Source organism: Staurois parvus, unplaced genomic scaffold (genome assembly GCF_062004578.1).
Source record: "Staurois parvus isolate SC_StPar_1 unplaced genomic scaffold, SC_StPar_1.0 ptg001737l, whole genome shotgun sequence".
Taxonomy (NCBI): domain Eukaryota; kingdom Metazoa; phylum Chordata; class Amphibia; order Anura; family Ranidae; genus Staurois; species Staurois parvus.
In genome coordinates this window covers 24,598-52,317 of record NW_028319533.1, presented here as the reverse complement: position 1 = coordinate 52,317, position 27,720 = coordinate 24,598, and the positions used below count along the sequence as shown (strand labels likewise).

Sequence of the window (27,720 nt, the reverse complement as noted above, 5' to 3'; positions counted from 1 at the left end):
CAACAATAGAAATCCACGCAAAATTAGATCCCCACCAGTGACAATAGATCCCCCAGCAGCCAGCATTAATAGACCCTCCAGCCTACCCCAGCGTCCCTTGTCATTACATATATCCAGTGCTGCGTCCCCTGACTGAATCACTCAATTAATTTCTGAACAGATATGGAAGTCGATGTCAGCTGATCACATAAAATCACTTCAGGAAACAAAAATCCTGTAAAAGCTGAATATTGTCTGAAGTCCAATCGCCTGTAACAGTCAGGCGCATGTGGTGAATGTAAAGTTTCTGGAGCTGTGTGTGGCCACGCCCCCTCCACAGCATAGCTCAGCTGTGTACTGATGAGTGGACTGTTCCTTTAACAGGAGCCGATATCAATACTCAGGCCAATGACAACGCCACCGCCCTGTACGAGGCGAGCAAGAATGGGCACGACCACATCGTGGAGTTCCTGCTGTCGCAAGGGGCGGACGCCAACAAGCCGAATAAGGACGGATTCTTACCCATCCACATCGCCGCCAAGAAGCGGGATAATGACGAGTAAGTGCCGCCATTCCTATACTACCCAACTGGAAGCTGTTCTCTCCACCCTTCATGCCGCCTTCTCTCCACCCCTCATTCCTCCATAGCTCCGCCCCTTATTCCTCCGTCTCTCCACCCTTCATTCCTCCATCTGTCCGCCCTTCATTCTGCCTTCTCTCTGCCCCTCATTCCTCTGTAGCTCCGCCCCTCATTCCTCCGTCTCTCCACCCTTTATTCCTCCATTTGTCCGCCCTTCATTCCTCTGTCTCTCCGCCCCTCATTCTTCCATATCTCCGCCCCTCATTCCTCCGTCTCTCCACCCTTCATTCCTCCATCTGTCTGCCCTTCATTCCTCTGTCTCTCCGCCCCTCATTCCGCCTTTTCTCTGCCCATCATTCCTCCATAACTCTGATCCTCATTCCTCTGTCTCTCCGCCCTTCATTCCTTCATCTCTCTGCCCCTCACTCCTTCATTTCTCCGCCCCTCACTCCTTCATCTCTCCGCCCCTCACTCCTTCATCTCTCCGCCCATCATTCCTCTATCTCTCTGGCCTTCATTCCTCCTTCTCTCGTTCCTCCATCTCTCCACCCCTCGTTCCTCCATCTCTGCACCTCTCATTCCTCCATCTCTCTGCCCCTCATTCCTCCATCTCTCCACCCCTTATTCCTCCTTTTCTCCACCCCTAATTCCTCCATCTCTCTGCCTCTCATTCCTCCATCTCTGCACCTCTCATTCCTCCATCTCTGCACCTCTCATTCCTCCATCTCTCTGCCTCTCATTCCTCCATCTCTCTGCCTCTCATTCCTCCATCTCTGCACCTCTCATTCCTCCATCTCTGCACCTCTCATTCCTCCATCTCTCTGCCTCTCATTCCTCCATCTCTCTGCCTCTCATTCCTCCATCTCTCTGCCTCTCATTCCTCCATCTCTCTGCCCCTCGTTCCTCCATTACTCCGCCCCTCAATCCTCCATCTCTCCGCCCCTCATTCATCCGTCTTTTCGCCCCTCATTCCTCTGTCTTTTAGCCCCTCGTTCCTCCCTCTCTCCACCCCTCGTTCCTCCCTCTCTCCACCCCTCGTTCCTCCCTCTCTCCACCCCTCATTCCTCCCTCTCTCCGCCACACATTCCTCCCTCTCTCTGCCTCTCGTTTCTCCTTCTCTCTGCCCCTCATTCCTCCTTCTCTCCGCCCCTAATTCCTCCTTCTCTACGCCCCTAATTCCTCCTTCTGTCCGCCTCTCATTCCTCCATCTTTTCACCCCTCATTCCAATGTTTTTTTGCCCCTCTTTACTCCGTCTTTCACCCCTCTCTCTGCCCCTTGTTCTTCCCTCTCTCTGCCCCTTGTTCCTCCCTCTCTCTGTCCCTCGTTCCTCCCTCTCTCCGCCTCTCATTCCTCCTTCTCTCCACCTCTCATTCCTTCATCTCTCCGGCCTTCATTCCTCCTTCTCTCCGCTTCTCCACCCCTCATTTCTCCTTCTCTCTGCCCCTAATTCCTCCATCTGTCCACCTCTCATTCCTCCATCTGTCCGCCCCTCATTCCTCCATCTTTTCACCCCTCATTCCACTGTTTTTTCGCCCCTCTTTCCTCCGTCTTTCGCCCCTTTCTCTGCCCCTCATTCCTCCCTCTCTCTGCTCCTTGTTCCTCCCTCTCTCTGTCCCTCGTTCCTCCCTCTCTCCGCCTCTCGTTCCTCCCTGTTTCCGCTTCTCGTTCCTCCCTGTCTCCGCCTCTCGTTCCTCCCTCTCTCCACCTCTCGTTCCTTCTTCTCTTCGCCTCTCATTTCTCCTTTTCTCCGCCTTTCATTCCTCCATCTCTCTGCCTCTCATTCCTCCATCTCTCTGCCCCTTGTTCCTCCATCTCTCCTCCCCTCGTTCCTCCTTTTCTCCACCCCTAATTCCTCCATCTCTCAGCCTCTCATTCCTCCATCTCTGCACCCCTCATTCCTCCATCTCTGCACCTCTCATTCCTCCATCTCTCTGCCTCTCATTCCTCCATCTCTCTGCCTCTCATTCCTCCATCTCTCTGCCCCTCGTTCCTCCATCTCTCCGCCCCTCATTCATCTGTCTTTTTGCCCCTCATTCCTCTGTCTTTTAGCCCCTCGTTCCTCCCTCTCTCCACCCCTCGTTCCTCCCTCTCTCTGCCTCTTGTTCCTCCCTCTCTCTGCCTCTCGTTCCTCCTTCTTTCCGCCTCTCGTTTCTCCTTCTCTCCGCCCCCAATTCCTCCTTCTCTCTGCCCCTAATTCCTCCATCTGTCCGCCTCTCATTCCTCCATCTGTCCGCCCCTCATTCCTCCATCTGTCCGCCCCTCATTCCTCCATCTGTCCGCCCCTCATTCCTCCATCTTTTCACCCCTCATTCCAACGTTTTTTTGCCCCTCTTTACTCCGTCTTTCACCCCTCTCTCTGTCCCTCGTTCCTCCCTCTCTCCGCCTCTCATTCCTCCTTCTCTCCGCCTCTCATTCCTTCATCTCTCCGGCCTTCATTCCTCCTTCTCTCCGCTTCTCCACCCCTCATTTCTCCTTCTCTCTGCACCTAATTCCTCCATCTGTCCACCTCTCATTCCTCCATCTGTCCGCCCCTCATTCCTCCATCTTTTCACCCCTCATTCCACTGTTTTTTTGCCCCTCTTTCCTCTGTCTTTCGCCCCTTTCTCCGCCCCTCATTCTTCCCTCTCTCTGCTCCTTGTTCCTCCCTCTCTCCGCCTCTCCTCCCTCCCTCTCTCCGCCTCTCGTTCCTCCCTCTCTCCGCCTCTCGTTCCTCCCTCTCTCCGCCTCTCGTTCCTCCCTCTCTCCACCTCTCATTCCTTCTTCTCTTCGCCTCTCATTTCTCCTTTTCTCCGCCTTTCATTCCTTCATTTCTCTGGCCTTCATTCCTCCTTCTCTCCGCTTCTCCACCCCTCATTTCTCCTTCTCTCTGCCCCTAATTCCTCCATCTGTCCGCCTCTCATTCCTCCCTCACTCCTCCCCTCGTTCCTCCCTCTCTCCACCCTTCATTCCTCCTGGGTTGTCCCTCTCTGTGGTCTGATGTGTAGATTTCTATATACAGTTTAAAGATCTCCTATACACAGAGAGGGCTCATTCACAATAACATTACCAGCTCCTGATCATGTGATCACAGTGATAGCCAATCACTATCCAAACAAAAAAATGTTTTAGGCCCCACCCCCTGCACTGCTTCCCCTCTATGTGGATATATTGTAACTTTTTCTGTGTAGAAATAAAGATACAATAATTCATTCCGAACTGGATCCAGGTCAGGCTGCGCTCCCGCTGTCGGAGCGCACGTGCAATTCTGCTGGTCACATGCAGGGCGGCTCATTCATTTGAATGGGCTGCACTATGTGCAACAAACACTCTGAAGACGTCCCCGACCCTTTTTAGAAATTGCGTCACACCGAACGCGTAAAAACGCGCAAAATTACAGATGTGTGTAGGGGTATAAAAATGCCCGAAACTCAGGTTCCCAGAGAAGTGTATTTGTGCTTTTTACATGGTGGTTAGAAAAAACTTTGCTGGGTACCATGGATGTAAGGGGGGACTCTGCTGGGTACCATGGATGTAAGGGGGGACTCTGCTGGGTACCATGGATGTAAGGGGGGACTCTGCTGGGTACCATGGATGTAAGGGGGGACTCTGCTGGGTACCATGGATGTAAGGGGGGACTCTGCTGGGTACCATGGATGTAAGGGGGGACTCTGCTGGGTACCATGGATGTAAGGGGGGACTCTGCTGGGTACCATGGATGTAAGGGGGGACTCTGCTGGGTACCATGGATGTAAGCGGGGACTCTGCTGGGTACCATGGATGTAAGGGGGGACTCTGCTGGGTACCATGGATGTAAGCGGGGACTCTGCTGGGTACCATGGATGTAAGGGGGGACTCTGCTGGGTGCCATGGATGTAAGGAGGGACTCTGCTGGGTGCCATGGATGTAAGGAGGGACTCTGCTGGGTGCCATGGATGTAAGGGGGAACTCTGCTGGGTACCATGGATGTAAGGAGGGACTCTGCTGGGTGCCATGGATGTAAGGAGGGACTCTGCTGGGTGCCATGGATGTAAGGGGGTACTCTGCTGGGTACCATGGATGTAAGGGAGGACTCTGCTGGGTACCATGGATGTAAGGGGGGACTCTACTGGGTACCATGGATGTAAGGGGGGACTCTACTGGGTACCATGGATGTAAGGGGGGACTCTACTGGGTACCATGGATGTAAGGGGGGACTTTGCTGGGTACCATGGATGTAAGAAGGGACTCTGCTGGGCACATATGGATGTAAGGGGGGACTCTGCTGGGCACATATGGATGTAAGGGGGGAACACTGCTGGGCACATATGGAAGTAATGGGGAACTCTGCTGGGCACATATGGATGTAAGGGGGGACTCTGCTGGGCACATATGGATGTAAGGGGGGACTCTGCTGGGCACACATGGATGTAAGGGGGGACTCTGCTGGGCACACATGGATGTAAGGGGGGACTCTGCTGGGCACATATGGATGTAAGGGGGGACTCTGCTGGGCACACATGGATGTAAGGGGGACTCTGCTGGGCACACATGGATGTAAGGGGGGACTCTGCTGGGCACATATGGATGTAAGGGGGGACCCTGCTGGGCACACATGGATGTAAGGGGGGGGGGACTCTGCTGGGCACACATGGATGTAAGGGGGGGGGGGCTCTGCTGGGCACACATGGATGTAAGGCGGGGGGACTCTGCTGGGCACACCTAATGCAGCCCCCACATGTAAGGAGTGGTGATCTTCTCTATGACACTTCTTGTCCGGGGTTCAGATCCAGGCTCAGGGCGCCCCTCTTTCCCATCTCATACCATTGGGAGGAATGTTCTCCCGTGGCCTCTGCGTTGTGATCTCAGCCTCCACCCCCCACCCCCCCCCCCTCCATATTCCATGCTTGGGGGAAGAGATTAGGCTGACAGATCTTACAAGTAATGAGTAATGGATCTGGCACTGAAAACACTAACAGCAGCTCCTGCACTGGGGGTCCGATGTCACTGCTCAGGAATCTCAGGCGCTTCACAACTGCAATCTGCTTCTCTATCAGCCCGAGGCAACCTGCTGACCTCCATCTGGGGAGGACCAGCGAGGAGCCATGATGCTGGGACTTGCAGTTCCTCCATGGCTGGAAAAGTATGCGTTCTGTAAACCCTGACGATGGACTTCTCTTGGTGTGATGCGGTTTGGCCGCAGCGCGTGCATTTAGCCGCAGTTCCATCAATTTTCCGTCACATCGCAAGTTTTTGCTGCATCTTTGCACTTTCAGAAAACGCGGCACAAAGACGTCATCGAAGGCCGAGACGATTTTCAAACGCGATTTTCTGTGTCGCATAGGGCCGGCTTGTTCACTTGGATGGGCTGCCAATGCGCTTTTGTCGTCCCAAAAGAAGCTCCTCCTCCTCTTCAGGCAACAAGCTTCATGGGATTCTGAAAGCTTTGCAATGATTGTGGCAGAATCGCATCGCGTTTGGGATGCCACTAGAGAATTATGGCACCCAAAAGCACGTTCTGCAGGTATTTGGGATCGCAGGCGGAATCGCAGAGATTCTGCCCGCGATCCCAAATCGCGAGATATGAATGGGGCCCCATAAAAAGTCCATGGGGCCGCCGCTAAAACCACAGGTAGCAAGCAAAAAACGCAGAGATACCCGCGCTGCGGCCAAAGTACAGTGTGAAGCCCAGCTTATTAGTTAGGCCCCGTTCACGTAGCGTTCTCAATCGTGATCCTCAAATTGCGATTCTCACACGATTCCACGTGTCACGCATAGGACAGCCCAACCTGGAGGGGCTTTTAAAGCACCGCCTATGGAAAGTATAGGGGACTGAAGTTTGCCGCCGTTTCACGGGCGCACGCAATTTTAATGTTTGACATGTTCGGTATCTATTTACTCGGCACCATGTACTGTTCCCCGTTTACATCCCGCATTCTGTCTATTTCCGATAGGATCGTGTCCATGCTGATCCCGGTGACGAGCCGCACGCGGGTGAAGAGGAGCGGAATAAGCCCCCTGCACATTGCGGCCGAACGCAATAACGACGACATCCTGGAGGAACTCATTGAGGCCGGCTATGACGTCAACTTCACTCTCTCCTTCGACCGCGCCAGGCTGTACGAGGACAGACGCAGCACCGCGCTTTACTTCTCCGTCATGAACAACAACATTTATGCCACCAGGCTGCTCCTGGAAGCCGGCGCCAACCCTAACGTGGACATCCTCAACCCGCTGCTCATCTCCATCCGACACGGCTGCCTGACCACCATGAGGCTGCTCCTGGATCACGGCGCCAATATCAACGCCTTCATCGCCTCCCACCCCACCTCCTTCCCGGCCACCATCATGTTCTCCATGAAGTATCTCAGCTTGTTGAAGTATCTCATGGATCTCGGCTGTGACGCCGACTCCTGCTTTCAATGCGAATATGGAAACGGACCGCACCCGCCTGTTGAGGATGGGAGACGCCGCGACGACGATCCCCAAAACCAAAAACAGCCCAAAATTGTTCAGGTACGAGTTTTCCTGGTATTTCTACTCATTATATTGCATTTTAATTAAAGTAGAAACCTCGTTCGCAGGGGGGTCCTACAGCGTGTGCCTGTGCGGGGGGGGGGGCATGATTCCCCACACCAAGACATCAGAGGTCCTCCCATCACATCAGAGGATCCCCCCACCACATCAGAGGTCCTCCCATCACATCAGAGGTCCTCCCATCACATCAGAGGTCCTCCCATCACATCAGGGGATCCCCCATCACATCAGAGGATCCCCCCATCACATCAGAGGATCCCCCATCACATCAGAGGATCCCCCATCACATCAGAGGATCCCCCCACCACATCAGGGGATCCCCCATCACATCAGAGGCCCCCCATCACATTATGGGATCCCCCATCACATCAGAGGGTCCCCCCATCACATCAGAGGATCCCCATCATATCAGAGGATCCCCCCATCACGTCAGAGGATCCCCCCATCACACCAGAGGATCCCCCATCACACCAGAGGATCCCCCATCACACCAGAGGATCCCCCATCACACAAGAGGATCCCCCACATCACATCAGAGGGTCCCCCCATCACATCAGAGATCCTTTCATTACATCAGAGGATCCGCCAATTATGTCAGAGTCTCCCCCATCACATCAGAGGTCCCCCAATCACATCAGAGGATCCCCCATCATATCAGAGGATCCCCCATCATATCAGAGGATCCCCCCATCACATCAGAGGTCCCCCAATCACATCAGAGGATCCCCCATCATATCAGAGGATCCCCCCATCGCATCAGAGGATCCCCCATCACATCAGAGGTCCCCCCCCATCACATCAGAGGATCCCCCATCACATCAGAGGTCCCCCCCCATCACATCAGAGGATCCCCCATCACATCAGAGGTCCTTTCATCACATCAGTGGATCCCCCAACATATCAGAGGATCCCCCATCACATCAGAGGTCCCCCCCATCACAGAGGATCCCCCCATCACATCAGAGGTCCCCCAATCACATCAGAGGATCCCCCATCATATCAGAGGATCCCCCCATCACATCAGAGGTCCCCCCCCATCACATCAGAGGATCCCCCATCACATCAGAGGTCCTTTCATCACATCAGAGGATCCCCCAACATATCAGAGGATCCCCCATCACATCTGAGGTCCCCCCATCACATCTGAGGTCCCCCCCCATCACATCAGAGGATCCCCCCATCACATCAGAGCCCCTCCCATCTCATCAGAGGATCCCCCCATCGCATCAGAGGATCTCCCCATCGCGTCAGAGGCCCCCCCATCACATCAGAGGATCCTCCATCATATCAGAGGCCCCCCCATCACATCAGAGGTTCCCCCATCACATCAGAGGTTCTTCATCACATCAGATGCCCCCCATCACATCAGAGGTCTCTCCATCACATCAGAGGTCCCCCAACACATTAATGCCCCCCATCACATCAGAGGATCCCCCCATCACATCAGAGGATCCCCCCATCACATCAGAGGATCCCCCCCATCACATCAGAGGATCCCTCCATCAATTTGGAGGTCCTTCTATCACATCGGAGGGTCCCCCCCATCACAACGGAGGGTCCCCCATCACATCAGAGGGTCCCCCCATCACATCAGAGGGTCCCCCATCACATCGGAGGTCTTTCCATCACATCAGAGGGTCCCCCATCACATCAGAGGTCCCCCATCACATTAAAGTCCCTCTGATCACTTCACAGTCCCACGACCACCATCACATCAGAGGGTCCCCCATCACATCGGAGGTCCTTCCATCACATCTGAGTCACCCCCATCACATCAGAGGTCCCCCCATCATATCAGAGGTCTCCCCATCACATCAGATATCCCCCCCATCACATCAGATATCCCCCCATCACATCAGAGGGTCTCCCCATCACATCAGAGGTCTCCCCATCACATCAGATATCCCCCCATCACATCAGAGGTCTCTCCATCACATCGGATATCCCCCATCACATCATAGAATTGTCTCATCACATCAGAAGCCCCTTCTTTCCCATACATGGCTCCTGTACATTCTAGCCCTCCCCTATACATGTGTGCAGCCATGGTGAGACTTACCCCCCTGTTGCTTTCAGCAGCCACTACTGCCCGCTAGTCATGACACATTCAAGTGAATGGGGCCGCTCTGCAATCATGTGCAATGCATGCGGTCGTGCTGCACATGTGTGGGGTCCAAGGGGTTAAAGCAGGTGATGAGAAAAATATACAGTGCCCCCTCACTCATGTCATATGCACTTTGAAGAACGATTCAAATGCGGATCACTCTTCAGACAGCTATGCTAGTGTGAGTGAGCCCTGATCTCCCCTCCCCCTGCCACAGGACAACCCAGAGATCAGACCTCCACATCGTGTCTGACTCTATATATAGAACACGCCAAAAACATGAGACTGGATCGTGAGCAGGGGCGGACTGACAACTCATGGGGCCCCCGGGCAATAGGGGATCATGGGGCCCCCGGGCAATAGGGGATCATGGGGCCCCTGTGTCCTTGCCCAAACTCAAAAAAGCCTATGAAAAAAGGTACCAGGGGCATCTCATGGGGCCCCCTACTGACCCCGGGCCCTCGGGCAGTGCCCGAGTTTCCAAATGGTCAGTCCGCCCCTGTACATGAGAACTTCATTTATCCCATCTAAGGATTTCCCATCTGAAGGATCCATTGTGGGGTTGGGATATATTTCTGAGTGGGGGGGGGGGGATGGGAGCACGCCTAGCTGTAGATTGCAGGCACGGGTGGACCAACCAGGAGCAGGAATACTAATTTTGTATAATTTTGGGTGTTGGTGGGGGGCACCACAAAACCTGGTCAAGGTGCGTTTTTGAAAATTCTGGCCATGTTTTAGATGGTTGATGGCCCATCCAACACGTTTCAGGTTTTTTGGTCGCCTTCTTCAAAGTTCTGCGATTATATTAGTTTGGATCCACCTAACGACTGGATCTTCTATAAGTTGGAGCATTAGTGGCCTTCAATGTAGTCTTCCTCCATGGCTGCTTGTCACCAGGACAGGAAGTGAGGGCAAATCTCCCCAACGGGAACATAGAGAAGGGTTCTAACCCCTCCACACTCCATTCAAAACTAACATTCTGGGCTTTGCCAACCATCTTTTGTGGACTGTTGTATGGAAATTAGATTGTCAGCTCTTCAAGGCCAGGAACTGATTGAAATGGATCAGCGTTGGGTGCTTACAATGGATCCATTTGGTGATTGGTCTGTTTTTGCCTCTTTAGTTTTGTGAGATGGTGTCCACCCCGGAGCTCAGCCGCTGGGCCGGTCCCATCATTGACGTCCTCCTGGATTATGTAGGAAACGTCAAGCTCTGTTCGCGGTTGCAGGAACATTTGGACAGCTATGCGGACTGGGAGTGCATCAAGATAAAATCACGTAAGTGTATCGCTCGTTGGCTGGGGGCAAGCAAAGGTGTAAACATACAGCGTGAACATACAGAGTGAACATACAATAATCAACACGCGTGCATATAATGTGAAAGGTTAGCAAGAAGGTTCAATCCAGGATGGACCTTCAGTGGCAGAACTTCATCAGGAAAGGAACCACTCAAACAGTACATGTCCTCCACCAAGAATCACTCTGAGGCTTACCTATGTGCAGGGGCGCCCCTAGGGTGGGTGTCACCCGGTGCGGTAACACTTGGTGACACCCCCTCCGACGATCCCCGCAGAATGGATCGGATTTGCGGATTGAGCATAATGGATCGGACTCTGATCCATTATGCTCCCCAATCCGCAGATCCCATCCATCCAGCGGGGATCATCGGATTTCTTTACAACTTACCTTTTCGTGGAGCGGGTCCGGTGTCACCCCGTATACGTTGCATGCCGATGATCCCCGCAGGATGGTTCGGATCTGCGGATTGGGGAGGATAATGGTTCGGACTCCGATCCATGATGCTCCCAAATCCGCAGATCCCATCCATCCTGCGGGGATCGTCAGCTTGCTTTACAACTTACCTTTTCGTAAAGCAGGTCCGGCGTCACCCCATGCGGTCGGTGTCTCTCGGTGCGGACCGCACTCCCCACACCTGCCTCGGGACACCACTGCCTATGTGCATCCAACCCTCAGAGAATTCACAAACCGTGCCGCTTGATAAACTGCAGACCACAGATCAGCGACCCATGCGATTCCTCTGCAGCAATCAACGCATCAAAAGGGTTCACAATAACAAATTTGGCTACTATGTTTATTAAATCAGTTAAAAGCACTGACAAACAAGGAGCTTGAAAAACAGCATCACACAGGACATATCCCGGAATTCTCAGCAGTGCTCGTGCATGCGTAATGACGTTGTGGTTTCTGACTCTGCCCAACGCATGTCGTCAGAGATGACGTCATCAGGAGCACCTGAAATTTTGTATTTCGAGGGGATCCTTCTGTAGCTTTACTAGTCTGCAAGAAGACGTTTTGACAAAATAGGTAGTGCGTGTGCATGCGTAATAATTTATTGGCTTCTAGTCCGCCCCAACGCATTTCATCAGAGATGACGTCATCAGGGGCACCTGAAATTTGGTATTTGGAGGGGATCCTTCTGTAGCTTTACTAGTCTGCAAGAAGATATTTTCACAATATAGAGCAATAGTATCACTTTTTCACAAAAGCTTTCCCTTTTTTTAGTTAAAAAGCCACCCATGAGCTCCACACAAGTGGCTTTGCTTAGCCTGCAGGCATGAGGAAGCATTTCCTCAGTCTCCGGCGATCACACCAACATTGCAACCCTGAGAGATGGGAGGCTGCAGCAGGGGCTGATCCGTGTCAGACTTTTGAGAACACAGACAGGAACTTCACGGGCACTAGGATTTACAGAATTGCATTATCTTAGATTCGCCATCTCAGTCCAGGAAGTAAATCATGACCCTGGAGGATGGTGCTGTCTTCCAGAAGAGAAAAGCTGATGAAAGAAAGGTGGGGGGGTATTGTGATCTTGTCAGGGGGAGTCGTTACTAAACCCCGGACCCCGCATTCACTATATCCGCTCTCCCCGGACCCCGCATTCACTATATCCGCTCTCCCCAGACCCCGCATTCACTATATCCGCTCTCCCCGGACCCCGCATTCACTATATCCGCTCTCCCCAGACCCTGCATTCACTATATCCGCTCTCCCCGGACCCCGCATTCACTATATCCACTCTCCCCGGACCCCGCATTCACTATATCCGCTCTCCCCGGACCCCGCATTCACTATATCCACTCTCCCCGGACCCCGCCTTCACTATATCTGCTCTCTCCGGACCCCGCATTCACTATATCCACTCTCCCCGGACCCCGCATTCACTATATCCGCTCTCCCCGGACCCCGCATTCACTATATCCACTCTCCCCGGACCCCGCATTCACTATATCCGCTCTCCCCGGACCCCGCATTCACTATATCCACTCTCCCCGGACCCCGCCTTCACTATATCCACTCTCCCCGGACCCCGCATTCACTATATCCGCTCTCTCCGGACCCCGCATTCGCTATATCCGCTCTCCCCGGACCCCGCATTCGCTATACCCGCTCTCCCCGGACCCCGCATTCGCTATACCCGATCTCCCCGGACCCCGCATTCGCTATATCCGCTCTCCCCTGACCCCGCATTCGCTATATCCGCTCTCCCCGGACCCCGCATTCGCTATACCCGCTCTCCCCGGACCCCGCATTCACTATATCCGCTCTCCCCGGACCCCGCATTCCCTATATCCGCTCTCCCCGGACCCCGCATTCACTATATCCGCTCTCCCCGGACCCCGCATTCACTATATCCGCTCTCCCCGGACCCCGCATTCACTATATCCGCTCTCCCCGGACCCCGCATTCACTATATCCGCTCTCCCCGGACCCCGCATTCACTATATCCGCTCTCCCCGGACCCCGCATTCACTATATTCGCTCTCCCCGGACCCCGCATTCACTATATCCGCTCTCCCCGGACCCCGCATTCACTATATCCGCTCTCCCCGGACCCCGCATTCCCTATACCCGCTCTCCCCGGACCCCGCATTCACTATATCCGCTCTCCCCGGACCCCGCATTCACTATATCCGCTCTCCCCGGACCCCGCATTCACTATATCCGCTCTCCCCGGACCCCGCATTCACTATATCCGCTCTCCCCGGACCCCGCATTCACTATATCCGCTCTCCCCGGACCCCGCATTCACTATATCCGCTCTCCCCGGACCCCGCATTCACTATATCCGCTCTCCCCGGACCCCGCATTCACTATATCCGCTCTCCCCGGACCCCGCATTCACTATATCCGCTCTCCCCGGACCCCGCATTCACTATATCCGCTCTCCCCGGACCCCGCATTCACTATATCCGCTCTCCCCGGACCCCGCATTCACTATATCCGCTCTCCCCGGACCCCGCATTCACTATATCCGCTCTCCCCGGACCCCGCATTCACTATATCCGCTCTCCCCGGACCCCGCATTCACTATATCCGCTCTCCCCGGACCCCGCATTCACTATATCCGCTCTCCCCGGACCCCGCATTCACTATATCCGCTCTCCCCGGACCCCGCATTCACTATATCCGCTCTCCCCGGACCCCGTATTCACTATATCCGCTCTCCCCGGACCCCGTATTCACTATGTCCGCTCTCCCCGGACCCCGCATTCACTATATCCGCTCTCCCCGGACCCCGTATTCACTATATCCGCTCTCCCCGGACCCCGCATTCACTATATCCGCTCTCCCCGGACCCCGCATTCACTATATCTGCTCTCCCTGGACCCCGCATTCATTAATTATTATTTATTTTGTTAATTTAGTTTATTATTTATTTTTTATTATTATTATATATCTATTATTAAATATTAACTAACTAACCTTAAAAAACAGTTATAGAATTTTTCATTTTCTGACCCTTTTTCTTTGCTTTCAGAGCCTCCTAGGCCGCTCACTCATTTGTGTCGCCTGAAAATTCGAAGCATGCTGGGCAGGAACCGCCTGACAGTCTTGGACACGTTACCTCTCCCGTGTCGGCTGATCCGATATTTAAGCCACGACAACTCCAGCCAGTGATAGTTCTCTGACAGACTTTGATACGAAGGTATCCGGAACACAATTCAGTGGCTGTATAAAAACTAACGATGGGATTTGTTTTGGTCAAACAAGGGACGGGTTTGCCGCGATGCGGTGACTTCAGCTTGGCGACATTTGCAGAAGTCAGAGGGGCCGTCCCTGTGATAGAGCAATGCACTGTAAAGTTAGCAAAAAGTTATAAAAGTGTTGAAGTTGTAGGACAGCCTTTCTCAACCAGGGTATGTGGAACCCCAGAGGTTCCTTGAGCTGTGTCTGATTGGCCTCCCAACTGACGGTGCCTGTTCCAGGGGCCAACACCACTGGCCGAGCCAACAGCATGACACCAATTTAGCCATCTGTAAACTGGGCATTCTTCCCCCTGGCTACCAACAAAAGGAATATACTTCCCACTGACCCCCAATGTAAGGGACATTCTTCCCACTGACCCCCAATGTAAGGGACATTCTTCCCACTGACCCCCAATGTAAGGGACATTCTTCCCACTGACCCCCCAATGTAAGGGACGTTCTTCCCACTGACCCCCAATGTAAGGGACATTCTTCCCACTGACCCCCAATGTAAGGGGAAATTCTTCCCACTGACCCCCAATGTAAGGGACATTCTTCCCACTGACCACCAATGTAAGGAACATTCTTCCCACAGACCTCCAATGTAAGGGACATTCTTCCCACTGACCACCAATGTAAGGAACATTCTTCCCACTGACCCCCAATGTAAGGGACATTCTTCCCACTGACCCCCAATGTAAGGGACATTCTTCGCACTGACCACCAATGTAAGGGACATTCTTCACACTGATCACCAATGTAAGGGACATTCTTCACACTGATCACCAATGTAAGGGACATTATTCCCACTGACCACCAATGTAAGGGGCATTCTTCCCACTGACCACCAATGTAAGGGACATTATTCCCACTGAACACCAATGTAAGGGACATTATTCCCACTGACCACCAATGTAAGGGACATTCTTCCCACTGACCCCCAATGTAAGGGACATTCTTCCCACTGACCACCAATGTAAGGGGCATTCTTCCCACTGACCCCCAATGTAAGGGACATTCTTCCCACTGACCACCAATGTAAGGGACATTATTCCCACTGACCCCCAATGTAAGGGACATTCTTCCCACTGACCCCCAATGTAAGGGACATTCTTCCCACTGACCCCCAATGTAAGGGACGTTCTTCCCACTGATCCCCAATGTAAGGGACATTCTTCCCACTGATCCCCAATGTAAGGGACATTCTTCCCACTGACCCCCCCCAATGTAAGGGACATTCTTCCCACTGACCCCCCAATGTAAGGGACATTCTTCCCACTGACCCCCCAATGTAAGGGACATTCTTCCCACTGACCCCCAATGTAAGGGACGTTCTTCCCACTGACCCCCAATGTAAGGTACGTTCTTCCCACTGACCCCCAATGTAAGGTACGTTCTTCCCACTGACCCCCAATGTAAGGGACATTCTTCCCACTGACCCCCAATGTAAGGGACATTCTTCCCACTGACCCCCAATGTAAGGGACATTTTTCCCACTGACCACCAATGTAAGGGACATTCTTCCCACTGACCCCCAATGTAAGGGACATTCTTCCCACTGACCCCCCAATGTAAGGGACGTTCTTCCCACTGACCCCCAATGTAAGGGACATTCTTCCCACTGACCCCCAATGTAAGGGACATTCTTCCCACTGACCCCCAATGTAAGGGACGTTCTTCCCACTGACCCCCAATGTAAGGGACATTCTTCCCACTGACCCCCAACGTAAGGGGCATTCTTCCCACTGACCCCCAATGTAAGGGACATTCTTCCCACTGACCCCCAATGTAAGAGACATTCTTCCCACTGACCCCCCAATGTAAGGGACATTCTTCCCACTGACCTCCAATGTAAGGGACATTCTTCCCACTGACCCCCAATGTAAGGGACATTCTTCTCACTGACCCCCAATGTAAGGGACATTCTTCCCACTGACCCCCATTGTAAGGGACATTCTTCCCACTGACCCCCAATGTAAGGGACATTCTTCCCACTGACCCCCAATGTAAGGGACATTCTTCCCATTGACTACCAATTAAAGGAATGTTTTTCCCACTGGCCACCAATTCATTGGTTTTATTAGGTGATCCCCAGACCTGACATTTATTTCAAGGGTTCCTATATTATATAATGGTTGAGAAAGGCTGGCATAGGTATTTATATGGGGTTGTGTCACAGTGAGTGCACAGCCCACTAATGTAGGTGATATGATACATTCAAGCATCGTATGAGACAAGGAGGCCATCATAGTGGAACGGTACCAGGCATATTCAAGTTTTGGATGCTTCTCTTACAGCTGGCAGAGATTTTCCAGCACGTTGGATTGCCATTCATTCCTTTTCTGTAGAGAAAAAGGATGAAACCTTTCATGCTGCTTTTGTTCATTGGCATAATTAGGGAAGAATAATTATAGAGAGTTCCAACAGTGAAGTGATTTCCACAATGGCAGTTGATTACAGTGGATAGGTAGCACTGGACCCTAGGGTTGTCCTCTTGGTGTTGGGTTGTCCCCTTGGTGTTGGGTTGTCCCTTTGTTGTTGGGTTGTCCTCTTGGTGTTGGGTTGTCCCCTTGGTGTTTGGGTTGACCCCTTGGTGTTGGGTTGTCCCCTTTGTGTTGGGTTGTCCCCTTGGTGTTGGGTTGTCCCCTTGGTGTTGGGTTGTCCCCTTGGTGTTGGGTTATCCCATTGGTGTTCAGTTGTCCCATTGGTGTTGGGTTGTCCCCTTGGTGTTGGGTTGACCCCTTGGTGTTGGGTTGTCCCCTCGGTGTTGGGTTGTCCCCTCGGTGTTGGGTTGTTCCCTCGGTGTTGGGTTGTCCCCTCGTTGTTGGGTTGTCCTCTTGGTGTTGGGTTGTCCTCTTGGTGTTGGGTTGTCCTCTTGGTTTTGGGTTGTCCTCTTGGTGTTGGGTTGTCCCCTTGGTGTTGGGTTTTCCCCTTGGTGTTGGGTTTTCCCCTTGGTGTTGGGTTTTCCCCTTGGTGTTGGGTTGTCCCCTTGGTGTTGGGTTGTCCCCTTGGAGTTGGGTTGTCCCTTTGGTGTTCGGTTGTCCTCTTGGTGTTGGGTTGTCCTCTTGGTGTTGGGTTGTCCTCTTGGTGTTGCTATCCAAAAGTATTATAATGGCGTTTGTATAGTTTGGTTACTGGGCTGGCAGCTACTTGCACAGGCTCAGGAATAATCAGCTTCCTCCTCTCTTCTTGGTGAATTGCTCACTCGCAGCAAGCAGTACGTAGAAGGTGTCAGGACACAATACACACCTTCTCGTTCCAGGGATATATCTTCCATTTTAATTCAAACTTGCATATTTTTTGGCTTCAGCCAGTTCTGCAATTTGCAGACATCAAAGCGATAAGAAAAAGTTGTCCATGGATAAATATGTCAATATTTCAGGAAGGAGAATAACTAAAGAGAAGCCGTAATGAAGGAGATCTGCCATGTTCCAGCTTCATGCCCGAAACCCCTACAAAATAATGCTGCCGGCTGTCTTGTTTAAAGGGAACATATAGAGGTTTTTGTATTTTTTTTTTCTTTATTTATTTGAACATGAACACTTTAAAATGATTCTTCTTCTTTTTTTGGTCAGGTGAATATAAAATATTGCATAGGGAATTATTTGTATTCTGATATTCAGTCTACAAGTGGAGCTGTCAGCTCCTTTTTTGTTTTTCATACTATCTTTATATGCTGTGCTGAAAACAGTCTGTTGTTTAGAAAGCCCAATAGCTCAAGATGAAATTTTCACACAGCCCAGTGACTCAGAAGCAGTGGCTCATCCTCCCTCCATGAAGCAATTTACAATACATACAGAGAGTCTGAAGGCAAGCAGCTACTGCTGTGCTCTAGTGTGATGACTGTGCCCTGTAATAAATATATAAATATAAATATATATATATATATATATATATATTATATATATATTTATAAATATATATATAAAAATATTATATGTATATAAATAATTATGCAAAGCTTTAAAAAATATAAATAAATAGACCCCCAAAACATTATAATTTTCCTTTAAGCCATCTGCAGCGTAAAATGGCAGCTAGAGAATAGGCTGGACGTCAGGCCCTGGATGACCTGTTGGTGGCACTGTGGTTCCCTGGGCAGAAGGTTTTAGTTCCTGTGTTCACCAGTGGGTGTCTCCTAGCAGCCAACAGATCCCAGTAATGAGTAATCCAACTGGTGCTGGGAGACACCCACTGGTGGACACTGGAACTACAACTTTTCCCCCAGGGAATCGCAGTGCCACCAGCAGGTGATCCAGGCCCTGACACTGGGTGACAATGTTATAAGCTTTGAGTATCTCTTTTCCTCTCTGCAGGTATGAACGCTTTTGCATATATCATGTCTGTGGAGGTTCTCATGCCTATATATTAGTAGCTAGTCACATTAAGCTGGACTCTTGTAATGTTGAGGTTCTCATTCTGGACAGAGAGGAGGACTAGTTCATAAAAGGTGTGGAAGAACCCATCTGTCCCCCAAAACGTAGATGGGAGCTTCAAACCCACGTGGCACATATACTACCAATTTAACGTCTCTACTCTGGCAGTCTGACAGCAATTTACACCTTCAGCCATGCGACTCGGGGAGTTAACACCTGACTAGACTTTGTGGCCTCATAATGTTTGGATTATAGGACCATGATGGGAGGGGTTCACAAATGTTCACTCCTCCCATCTAGTTCTTGGACAACCAACTTCTGTCTTGACATATTCCGTGGAGATTGGGTTAAGCTAAGGTGTTACCAGGGTGGCCAAGATTCTTGGGCAATGTTTCTGGCCATCAACCATGATGAGGAGACCATGAGGAGGAATGGTGGAACATTTAGGCCTCAATCACACAAGGCGGACCCATCAACGGATCTGCTTTCTCAGTGGAGGATCTATCTGCTGATCCCTGCTTAGCAAGCAGATTACAGGTCCATGGCTGTTCTGCTTATGCAGACAAAGCCATGGACAAGGACACAACCTGATGTCCTCCATGGATGGTTGGATGGAAACGGACTGCCTGTCTGTTTCCATCCGACTGACATGCGATCCAATGGAGGGAAGGGGAACAGATCCCCATCCGTCTCTTTTTGATAGATCGGATTGGATGTGTGCGGGTGTAAAGAGACATGTCCTTTTACACCCGCCACTCCATAGAGGTTCTGATTGGGTCCACCTGAAAAAAGGCACGTCCATGTGATGTAACTGTGGCCTAATATCACAGTTTTCGAACCTTTGTTCACCCTGGGTACCCAGGGTGGTCAGTGTACCCAGGGGGTGGTGGGCTCATGAGGATCTCCTGTTGTAGGTGGTCATTAAGGAGGAACTGGAGTCTTGAAGGTGGGACTAGTCACCTGTGATGCTGTGGTCTCCTTGCAGCTGATCTTTTCCCCTTACCGTGCTTTGTTCTGCCTGCGTCTCTCTATGGAAGCGGCCATCTTGGTTGGCAGGGCATTGCTTCCTCATGTCAGAACCTCCAGCAAGGAGAACAGTGAGCAGCACAGTAGTGAAATCACCAAATCGCACTCCAAATCTCCTGCGACTGACAGTCAGAGGCAGCAGTGCCTTAGATGATCTCGCATGGCAGATATACTACAGCTAGGAGGCCACAGCATTGGGGTGCCTCTCACATACCAGGAGGTGCATTGGGGTGCCTCTCACATACCAGGAGGTGCATTGTTACCATGTGATGTAACTGTGGCCCAATATCACAGTTTTCGAACCTTTGTTCACCCAGGGTGGTCAGTGTACCCATGGGGTGGTGGGCTCATGAGGATCTCCTGTTGTAGGTGGTCATTAAGGAGGAACTGGAGTCTCGAAGGTGGGACTAGTCACCTGTGATGCCTGTGGTCTCCTTGCAGCTGCTCTTTTCCCCATTATTGACTTACCAAGCTCTGTTCTGCACTGCGTCTCTCTATGGAGGTGGCCATCTTGGTTGGCAGGGCATTGCTTCCTCATGTCAGAACCTCCAGCAAGGAGAACAGTGAGCAGCACAGTAGTGAAATCACCAAATCGCACTCCAAATCTTCTGCGACTGACAGTCAGAGGCAGCAGTGCCTTAGATGATCTCGCATTGGCAGATATACTACAGCTAGGAGGCCATGGCATTGGGGTGCCTCACACATACCAGGAGGTGCATTGGGGTGCCTCTCACACACCAGGAGGTGCATTGTTATTTCTCAGGACAAAATGAACATTTTTCAGTGTCCTGCCCAGGCACAGCTAACATTTCTAATTTTGAGTTCAGATCAGCTGTCCCCATTTACACCAATGCGATTTGTCGTACTTTGGCCGTGGCGCAACACCAAAGAGGAAGCCCATTATTGTCTATGGGGCCCGTTGTTACCTATGCAATGCCCTTCCATGCGACTTGGAATAAGGTGCAAGCCATTTTCTTGGTGCATTTTAAGCCCCATAGCCAGGAGCGGTAGCACGTGAAAAGCGCATGTACATGCAGACGCACACGTGTGATCCTAGTCTGTTGTGGGGAGCCTCCTGCTTGTTTAATAGGCAAACAATTTCAGGGACCCGTCTGATTTCATCGCGGGATCGGGCGCCGTCCAGGAGCCAGAGTTTATTTTGCAGAACAGATGTCATGGCCGGACTCCCCCTCGCGGCAGCACGGGCCATGTGACACCTCAAGGAGGTCTCCCGCACTTTGGGTTCATTTGTAGGTTTTGCAAGGGAAGCTTTTACATAGCACACTGCTGGAACAATGTATCACCAATGAATACAATGCCAATGAATACAATGTTGCAATGATTTACATGGTAACTTTCTACATTTCCTGGCCTTTTGATGATGTATTTCTATAGAAGCAGATAGGAATCTACACCTATGGTGTCACATAGTATCACATGGTGTCACATAGTATCACATGGTGTCATATAGTATCACATGTTGTCAAATGGTGTCACATAGTATCACATGGTGTCATATAATATCACATGGTGTCACATAGTATCACATGGACAATGTTTTCTTTATGTACAAAGGTATGTAAAAAGGTTTTTTTAAATCGTTTTCTGGATCTGCAGGTGGGGCAGGGGGTACAGAAGTTGTATTTTTTTTCCATGGTTTGACTTTTGTTTCAGGCGTCTTGTGAATAAGTAGCAAACAGATAATTGCGCACACATTGTCGCAGCTTTTATACGGCTACTTTCAAGCTGCTCTGTTGCCAAAACGCATGGGTGTTTTTTTTTTTTGCTGCTTTTTTGCCGTGTTTCTGGTGCCTTTTGTGCCTGTGAAAAAAGGACACGTGACTCTGAAAAAACGCAACCGTGGGCGCGTTCTTGATGTGTTTTTGATGCTTCTTCCATTCATTTCAATGTGGAGGTGCATTTTCGGTGCTTTTATTTATTTATTTTTTTACCGCACCAAAAATGCAGCTTGCAGGACTTTGAAAAACGCAACTAACCAGTGTGAAGAGTTCCATAGGATTTAATGGTCATGCGTTTTTTTTTTAGTTTTTTTTAATGCAATAAAAAGTCCAGGTTCACACAGTCCCACACGCTGCTGGCTGGTTGTGGACGCAGGAGACGCGCCTATTCCCGCAACCACCCGCATCTTGCTGAATGGCACATCCCGCAGCGCGATCGGGATCCGCATGGTCAAGAAAGCTGTGCGCTTTCCCTGCGGATGCATTTTGGAAAAGATGAATGCACCGTTTCCTTGCGTGAAATGCAGGCACAACAGCCCATTCAAGTGAAGGGGCCGCAGCGCCTGCGCGATCGTGAGCCGCAGCGCCTGTGCGATCGTGAGCCGCAGCGCCTCTGTGATCGTGGGCCGCCGCACCTGCGCGATCGTGAGCCGCAGCGCCTCTGTGATCGTGGGCTGCAGCGCCTGTGCGATCGTGAGCCACAACACCTCTGTGATCGTGGGCCGCCGCACCTGTGCGATCGTAAACCGCAGCGCCTGTGTGATCGTGGGCCGCCGTGCCTGTGTGATCGTGGGCCGCCGTGCCTGTGTGATCGTGGGCCGCCGTGCCTGTGTGATCGTGGGCCGCCGTGCCTGTGTGATCGTGGGCCGCAGCGCCTGTGCGATCGTGAGCCGCAGCGCCTGTGCGATCGTGGGCCGCAGCGCCTCTGTGATCGTGAGCCGCAGCGTCTGTGCGATCTTGAGCCGCAGCGCCTCTGTGATCGTGAGCCGCAGCGCCTGTGCGATCGTGGGCTGCAGGGCCCGGCGTGGTGCAAGTCAGGCAGATAAACTGATCAGTGAAAGCGACTATAGAGGGTTCCCCTTGAAAACAAACCTGCTTGTCATATATTGAGGTCGCAGGGACCCCTAGTGACTAAAGTGAGCACTGCAACCACAGGCAAAGTGAATAGGGGCCTGCTTCTACTTTCACCGAACATTCACTGCCAATTACTGTCATGTAAAACACATGGCGCCAGAAGACTCACCTGCCTTTGATGAATGTCAGACTAACTAATCAGCGTGGCTGTTAACAAGAAAAGGGAAAAAAAAACGATATTAAACCCAAAAGCAAACATTTATTAAATTGCTGCCTATCAATTCTTAGATGTGGCGGCTGCATTCGTTTTCTTTTTTTAGGCTTCCTTTCTGCTATCTTCACCTTGCGATCCAGCCAGCAAGCCTGTTGTATTTCAAAAGCACAAGCTGTCCTGCAGATGTAGCAGTTACAAGGATGAGACAAACCATTTAGCCCCGGTTCACATCTATGCGGCCCGTGTTTTGCGGGGGCAGGAGAACCTATTTATTTGAATGGACTCCCGTGCCCCGGGACATGCAGGGAAGAAGTCCCAGCACTTCTTCTAAAAATGCAGCCCACACAAGAACCTTGGTACAGCTGTGTTTTCCAGTGCGGGCGGGGTGCCATTAGAACTAATGACACCCGCCCACAGGTCCGAATTTCTCAGTGCGGGTGGTGCGGCTGCACGGATTTTCGTGCACCACCCGCACAGATGTGAACCTAGCCTTGCCACAATCATCGGCTTTTATTGATGTAAAAAGAAAAACAAAAAAAACAGTTTTTAAAGTGTGAGCTGGACTTTGGCTTCAATTTGTTAGTGTATTTAAATTGGCTAGTCCATCTAACATCACCCCTTCTCCCAGAATGACAATGCACAGTGGCTATGGGCAGCACAGTGGCTAAATAGTTAGCACTTCCGCCTGGCAGTACTCGGGTCGTTGGTTTGAATCCCAACCACGGCATCACCTGCCTGGAGTTTGCATGTTCTCCCTGTGCCTGTGTAGGTTTCCTCCGGGTACTCCAGTTTCCTCCCACACTCCAAAAGACATGCCTGTAGATTAATTGGATCCTGTCTAAATTGGCCCTTGTATATGAATGTAGGTTAGGGACCTTATCCTGTCCATAGACGGTTCGTTTATCGGCCGAATTTTTGGCTGAAAAACAAAAAATTGGTCGTTCTTTTGCCACCAATGCTGTTTTTGGCTGTTTTTCGTAAATTTTCCAGCATGACTGATAAAAGAAATGAGGAGGAACCGTGAAAATCGGCCAACGACATTGCCCCACTAACGGTGCGAATATCGGCTGATTATTCTTGCAGACGAAAATTCAGCCAATAAATGAACCGTCTATGGCCTGCATTAGATTGTACGCTCCTCGGGGGCGGGGACTGATGGGAATGTACAATATATATGTAAAGTGCGGAGTAAATTGATGGCGCTATATAAGTACCTGAAATAAATAATAATGCTTCTGTGCCCCCTGTGCTCCTTCCTCCAGAGTGGGGGCGCTCTAATACAAGAGGTGTGTTGCTGGCCGGAACTCCAGGTGAAAACAGAGGGGAAGCCTAAAAAAGAAAACGAATGCAGCCAATGATTGGGAAGGTGCGATATAGGAGGTGTTTGGTGTTGGATTTGGCGCCCCCTGTAGGATAGTGGCTCTGCTGTGCCTGTGTGTTTATATTTCTGATCCTCTGAAGAGTTTGTTTTGTATCACTCTGTATATTGTACACATTTTAGGAGGATATGTTTAGGGGAAACTCCAGACAGACATAGAAAAAAAAAAATTAAAAGGGTTGAAGCGCATATTGTATATGGAATTTGCTATTTCGCCTCCAGCCTGGTGCACACCGGGTGAAATTTCAAATGAGGCTGGCAGAGGAGGTTCTGGCAGTGGGAGCGTCTGGCTAAAACAAAGAATTCGAACAAAAAAATCCTTCAGCTGTTCCTCGTCACACAAAACCAATGAAAGCGTCCAGCGGATCCTCTAATCCACCCAATCATATTACAGTGGATCTAGCCTGCCTGATGTGGGGGTGCAATAAAATAAATGTCAGGGGGCAGAGAATGGGAGGTCAGGAGGGCAGAGGGCAGGGGCCACTGTTATCAGGGCAAAGGACAGGGGTAATCAGGGTAGAGGACAGGGGTCATCAGGGTAGAGGACAGGGGTCATCAGGGTAGAGGACAGGGGCCACTGCTATCAGGGCAGAGGAGAGGGGTCAGCACGGCAGAGGACAGGGGTCATCAGGGTAGAGGACAGGGGTCACTGCTGGCAGGGCAGAGGAGAGGGGTCAGCACGGCAGAGGACAGGGGTCATCAGGGTAGAGGACAGGGGTCACTGCTGGCAGGGCAGAGGAGAGGGATCAGCAGGGCAGAGGACAGGGGTCATCAGGGTAGAGGACAGGGGTCACTGCTGGCAGGGCAGAGGAGAGGGATCAGCAGGGCAGAGGAGAGGGATCAGCAGGGCAGAGGAGAGGGATCAGCAGGGCAGAGGACAGGGGTCATCAGGGTAGAGGACAGGGGTCACTGCTGGCAGGGCAGAGGAGAGGGGTCAGCACGGCAGAGGACAGGGGCCACTGCTATAAGGGGAAAGGACAGGGGTAATCAGGGTAGAGGACAGGGGTCATCAGGGTAGAGGACAGGGGTCACTGCTATCAGGGCAGAGGAGAGGGGTCAGCACGGCAGAGGACAGGGGTCACTGCTGGCAGGGCAGAGGACAGGGGTCACTGCTGGCAGGGCAGAGGAGAGGGGTCAGCAGGGCAGAGGACAGGGGTCATCAGGGTAGAGGACAGGGGTCACTGCTGGCAGGGCAGAGGAGAGGGGTCAGCACGGCAGAGGACAGGGGTCATCAGGGCAGAGGACAGGGGTCACTGCTGGCAGGGCAGAGGACAGGGGTCATCAGGGCAGAGGACAGGGATCAGCAGGGCAGAGGACAGGGGTCACTGCTGTCAGCACAGTCAGCACAGCTCCTTCTCCCATCCCTGCACTGTACACGGCCTAGGCACAGGCAGCAGAGCTCCTCCTCCTCACACATAGCTTTGGTTTTGGGGGGCAAAACTAAAATCTGGTGAGCATAGACCACCCCTCCCCCCCGATCCAGCCATGCATTAGAAGCTGCAGCAATTCATACAGAGCCCATCTCATTCCTTGGCTGCAGGACGTCCAGCATCATCTAGCACTTTCCTCCCCAGGCTAACTGTCCCTGGCCCCACCCCTTTTCATTCTTTGGATTTCAGTTCATTTAATGATGGAGACTCAGCATCACGTGTGGGCGTTACCTCCACATGCCAACCGCAATCCGTATATATACATTGTGATTTGTAGGTGGTTTTACCGGGTTATGGCTGAAGCCGGGATCTTCTGTGTTGTAGCCGGCAGTTGGCTTTTTAATGGAAGTGATCTGAGCGGGTCATTGGCTACTGGATCACTTTTAGAAGCGGCAGGAAGGGACGCCCCCCCTCCCCCTTACCTTCCCCCTCCCCTTCCACCACTCGCTGCCGTTTCTCAGGCTTACCGTTTCAACCGGATCCTTCTCCACCATTGACCCTCCCCAGATCCTTCTCCACCATTGACCCCCCCACATCCTTCTCCACCAATGACCCCCCCAGATCCTTCTCCACCATTGACCCTCCCCTAGATCCTTCTCCACCACTGACCCCCCCAGATCCTTCTCCACCACTGACCCCCCCCCCCTCCCAGATCCTTCTCCACCATTGACCCTCCCCTAGATCCTTCTCCACCACTGACCCCCCCAGATCCTTCTCCACCACTGACCCCCCCCCCTCCCAGATCCTTCTCCACCATTGACCCTCCCCAGATCCTTCTCCACCATTGACCCTCCCCAGATCCTTCTCCACCATTGACCCCCCCCCACATCCTTCTCCACCAATGACCCCCTCCCCAGATCCTTCTCCACCATTGACCCTCCCCTAGATCCTTCTCCACCATTGACCCCCCCAGATCCTTCTCCACCACTGACCCCCCCCCCCTCCCAGATCCTTCTCCACCATTGACCCTCCCCAGATCCTTCTCCACCATTGACCCCCCCAGATCCTTCTCCACCACTGACCCCCCCCCCTCCCAGATCCTTCTCCACCATTGACCCTCCCCAGATCCTTCTCCACCATTGACCCTCCCCTAGATCCTTCTCCACCACTGACCCCCCCAGATCCTTCTCCACCACTGACCCCCCCCCTCCCAGATCCTTCTCCACCATTGACCCTCCCCAGATCCTTCTCCACCATTGACCCTCCCCAGATCCTTCTCCACCATTGACCCCCCCCCACATCCTTCTCCACCAATGACCCCCCCCCCCAGATCCTTCTCCACCATTGACCCTCCCCAGATCCTTCTCCACCATTGACCCTCCCCAGATCCTTCTTCACCATTGACCCTCCCCAGATCCTTCTCCACCATTGACCCTCCCCTAGATCCTTCTCCACCATTGACCTCCCCAGATCCTTCTCCACCACTGACCCCCCCCCTCCCAGATCCTTCTCCACCATTGGCCCTCCCCAGATCCTTCTCCACCATTGACCCTCCCCAGATCCTTCTCCACCATTGACCCTCCCCAGATCCTTCTCCACCAATGACCCCCCCCCAGATCCTTCTCCACCATTGACCCCCCCCCAGATCCTTCTCCACCACTGACCCCCCCCCTCCCAGATCCTTCTCCACCATTGACTCTCCCCAGATCCTTCTCCACCATTGACCCTCCCCAGATCCTTCTCCACCAATGACCCCCCCCCCAGATCCTTCTCCACCATTGACCCCCCCAGATCCTTTTCCACCACTGACCCCCCCCCTCCCAGATCCTTCTCCACCATTGACCCTCCCCAGATCCTTCTCCACCATTGACCCCCCCAGATCCTTTTCCACCACTGACCCCCCCCCTCCCAGATCCTTCTCCACCATTGACCCTCCCCAGATCCTTCTCCACCATTGACCCTCCCCAGATCCTTCTCCACCATTGACCCCCCCAGATCCTTCTCCACCACTGACTTTACAAAAATTGTTCCCAATCCCGAAACTCCCACGCCGGAACCCCCGACCTACATACTGGCCGGCTGCCGGGGAAATAATTGAATTTTCTTTAAAAATCTTTTCTTCTCTGGAGTTCCTCCTCGATACGTATTCCTTCTATGACTGGCCGGGATTTACAGAATTCAAGTATTTCTAGAATGAAATGTGCAATCCACTTGTTTTGCTGAGAGCACTCCCCCCCCCATCCCCCTTGTATCCCCTACACCCCCCATCCCCCTGTACCCCCCTACAACCCCCCCCACAAGTGTGTTTATTGTAGGATTTGTACAGAAACATTTTTTACAAAGTTTTTTTGGTACTGTTTGTTTACAAATCTAATTATAAATAAATGTTTACAATGTAAA

At 52.0% G+C, this 27,720-nt stretch overlaps 1 protein-coding gene across 5 annotated transcripts in view; it reads left to right on the top strand.

Moving 5' to 3' along the window:
* Window positions 1-27,720, top strand: part of ASB2 (ankyrin repeat and SOCS box containing 2) — a 66,319-nt gene extending 38,599 nt beyond the window's left edge. For 4 of the 5 annotated variants that reach the window (XM_089663648.1, XM_089663649.1, XM_089663646.1 and 1 more), the window contains 4 exons: window positions 364-538; window positions 6,470-7,031; window positions 10,280-10,433; window positions 13,936-27,720. In XM_089663648.1, coding sequence (XP_089519774.1) covers window positions 364-538; window positions 6,470-7,031; window positions 10,280-10,433; window positions 13,936-14,075 — 1,031 coding nt within the window. In that variant the 3' untranslated portion in view covers window positions 14,076-27,720. The remainder of the gene's footprint in view (window positions 1-363; window positions 539-6,469; window positions 7,032-10,279; window positions 10,434-13,935) is intronic. The other variant, XR_016308655.1, reaches the window with a different exon arrangement.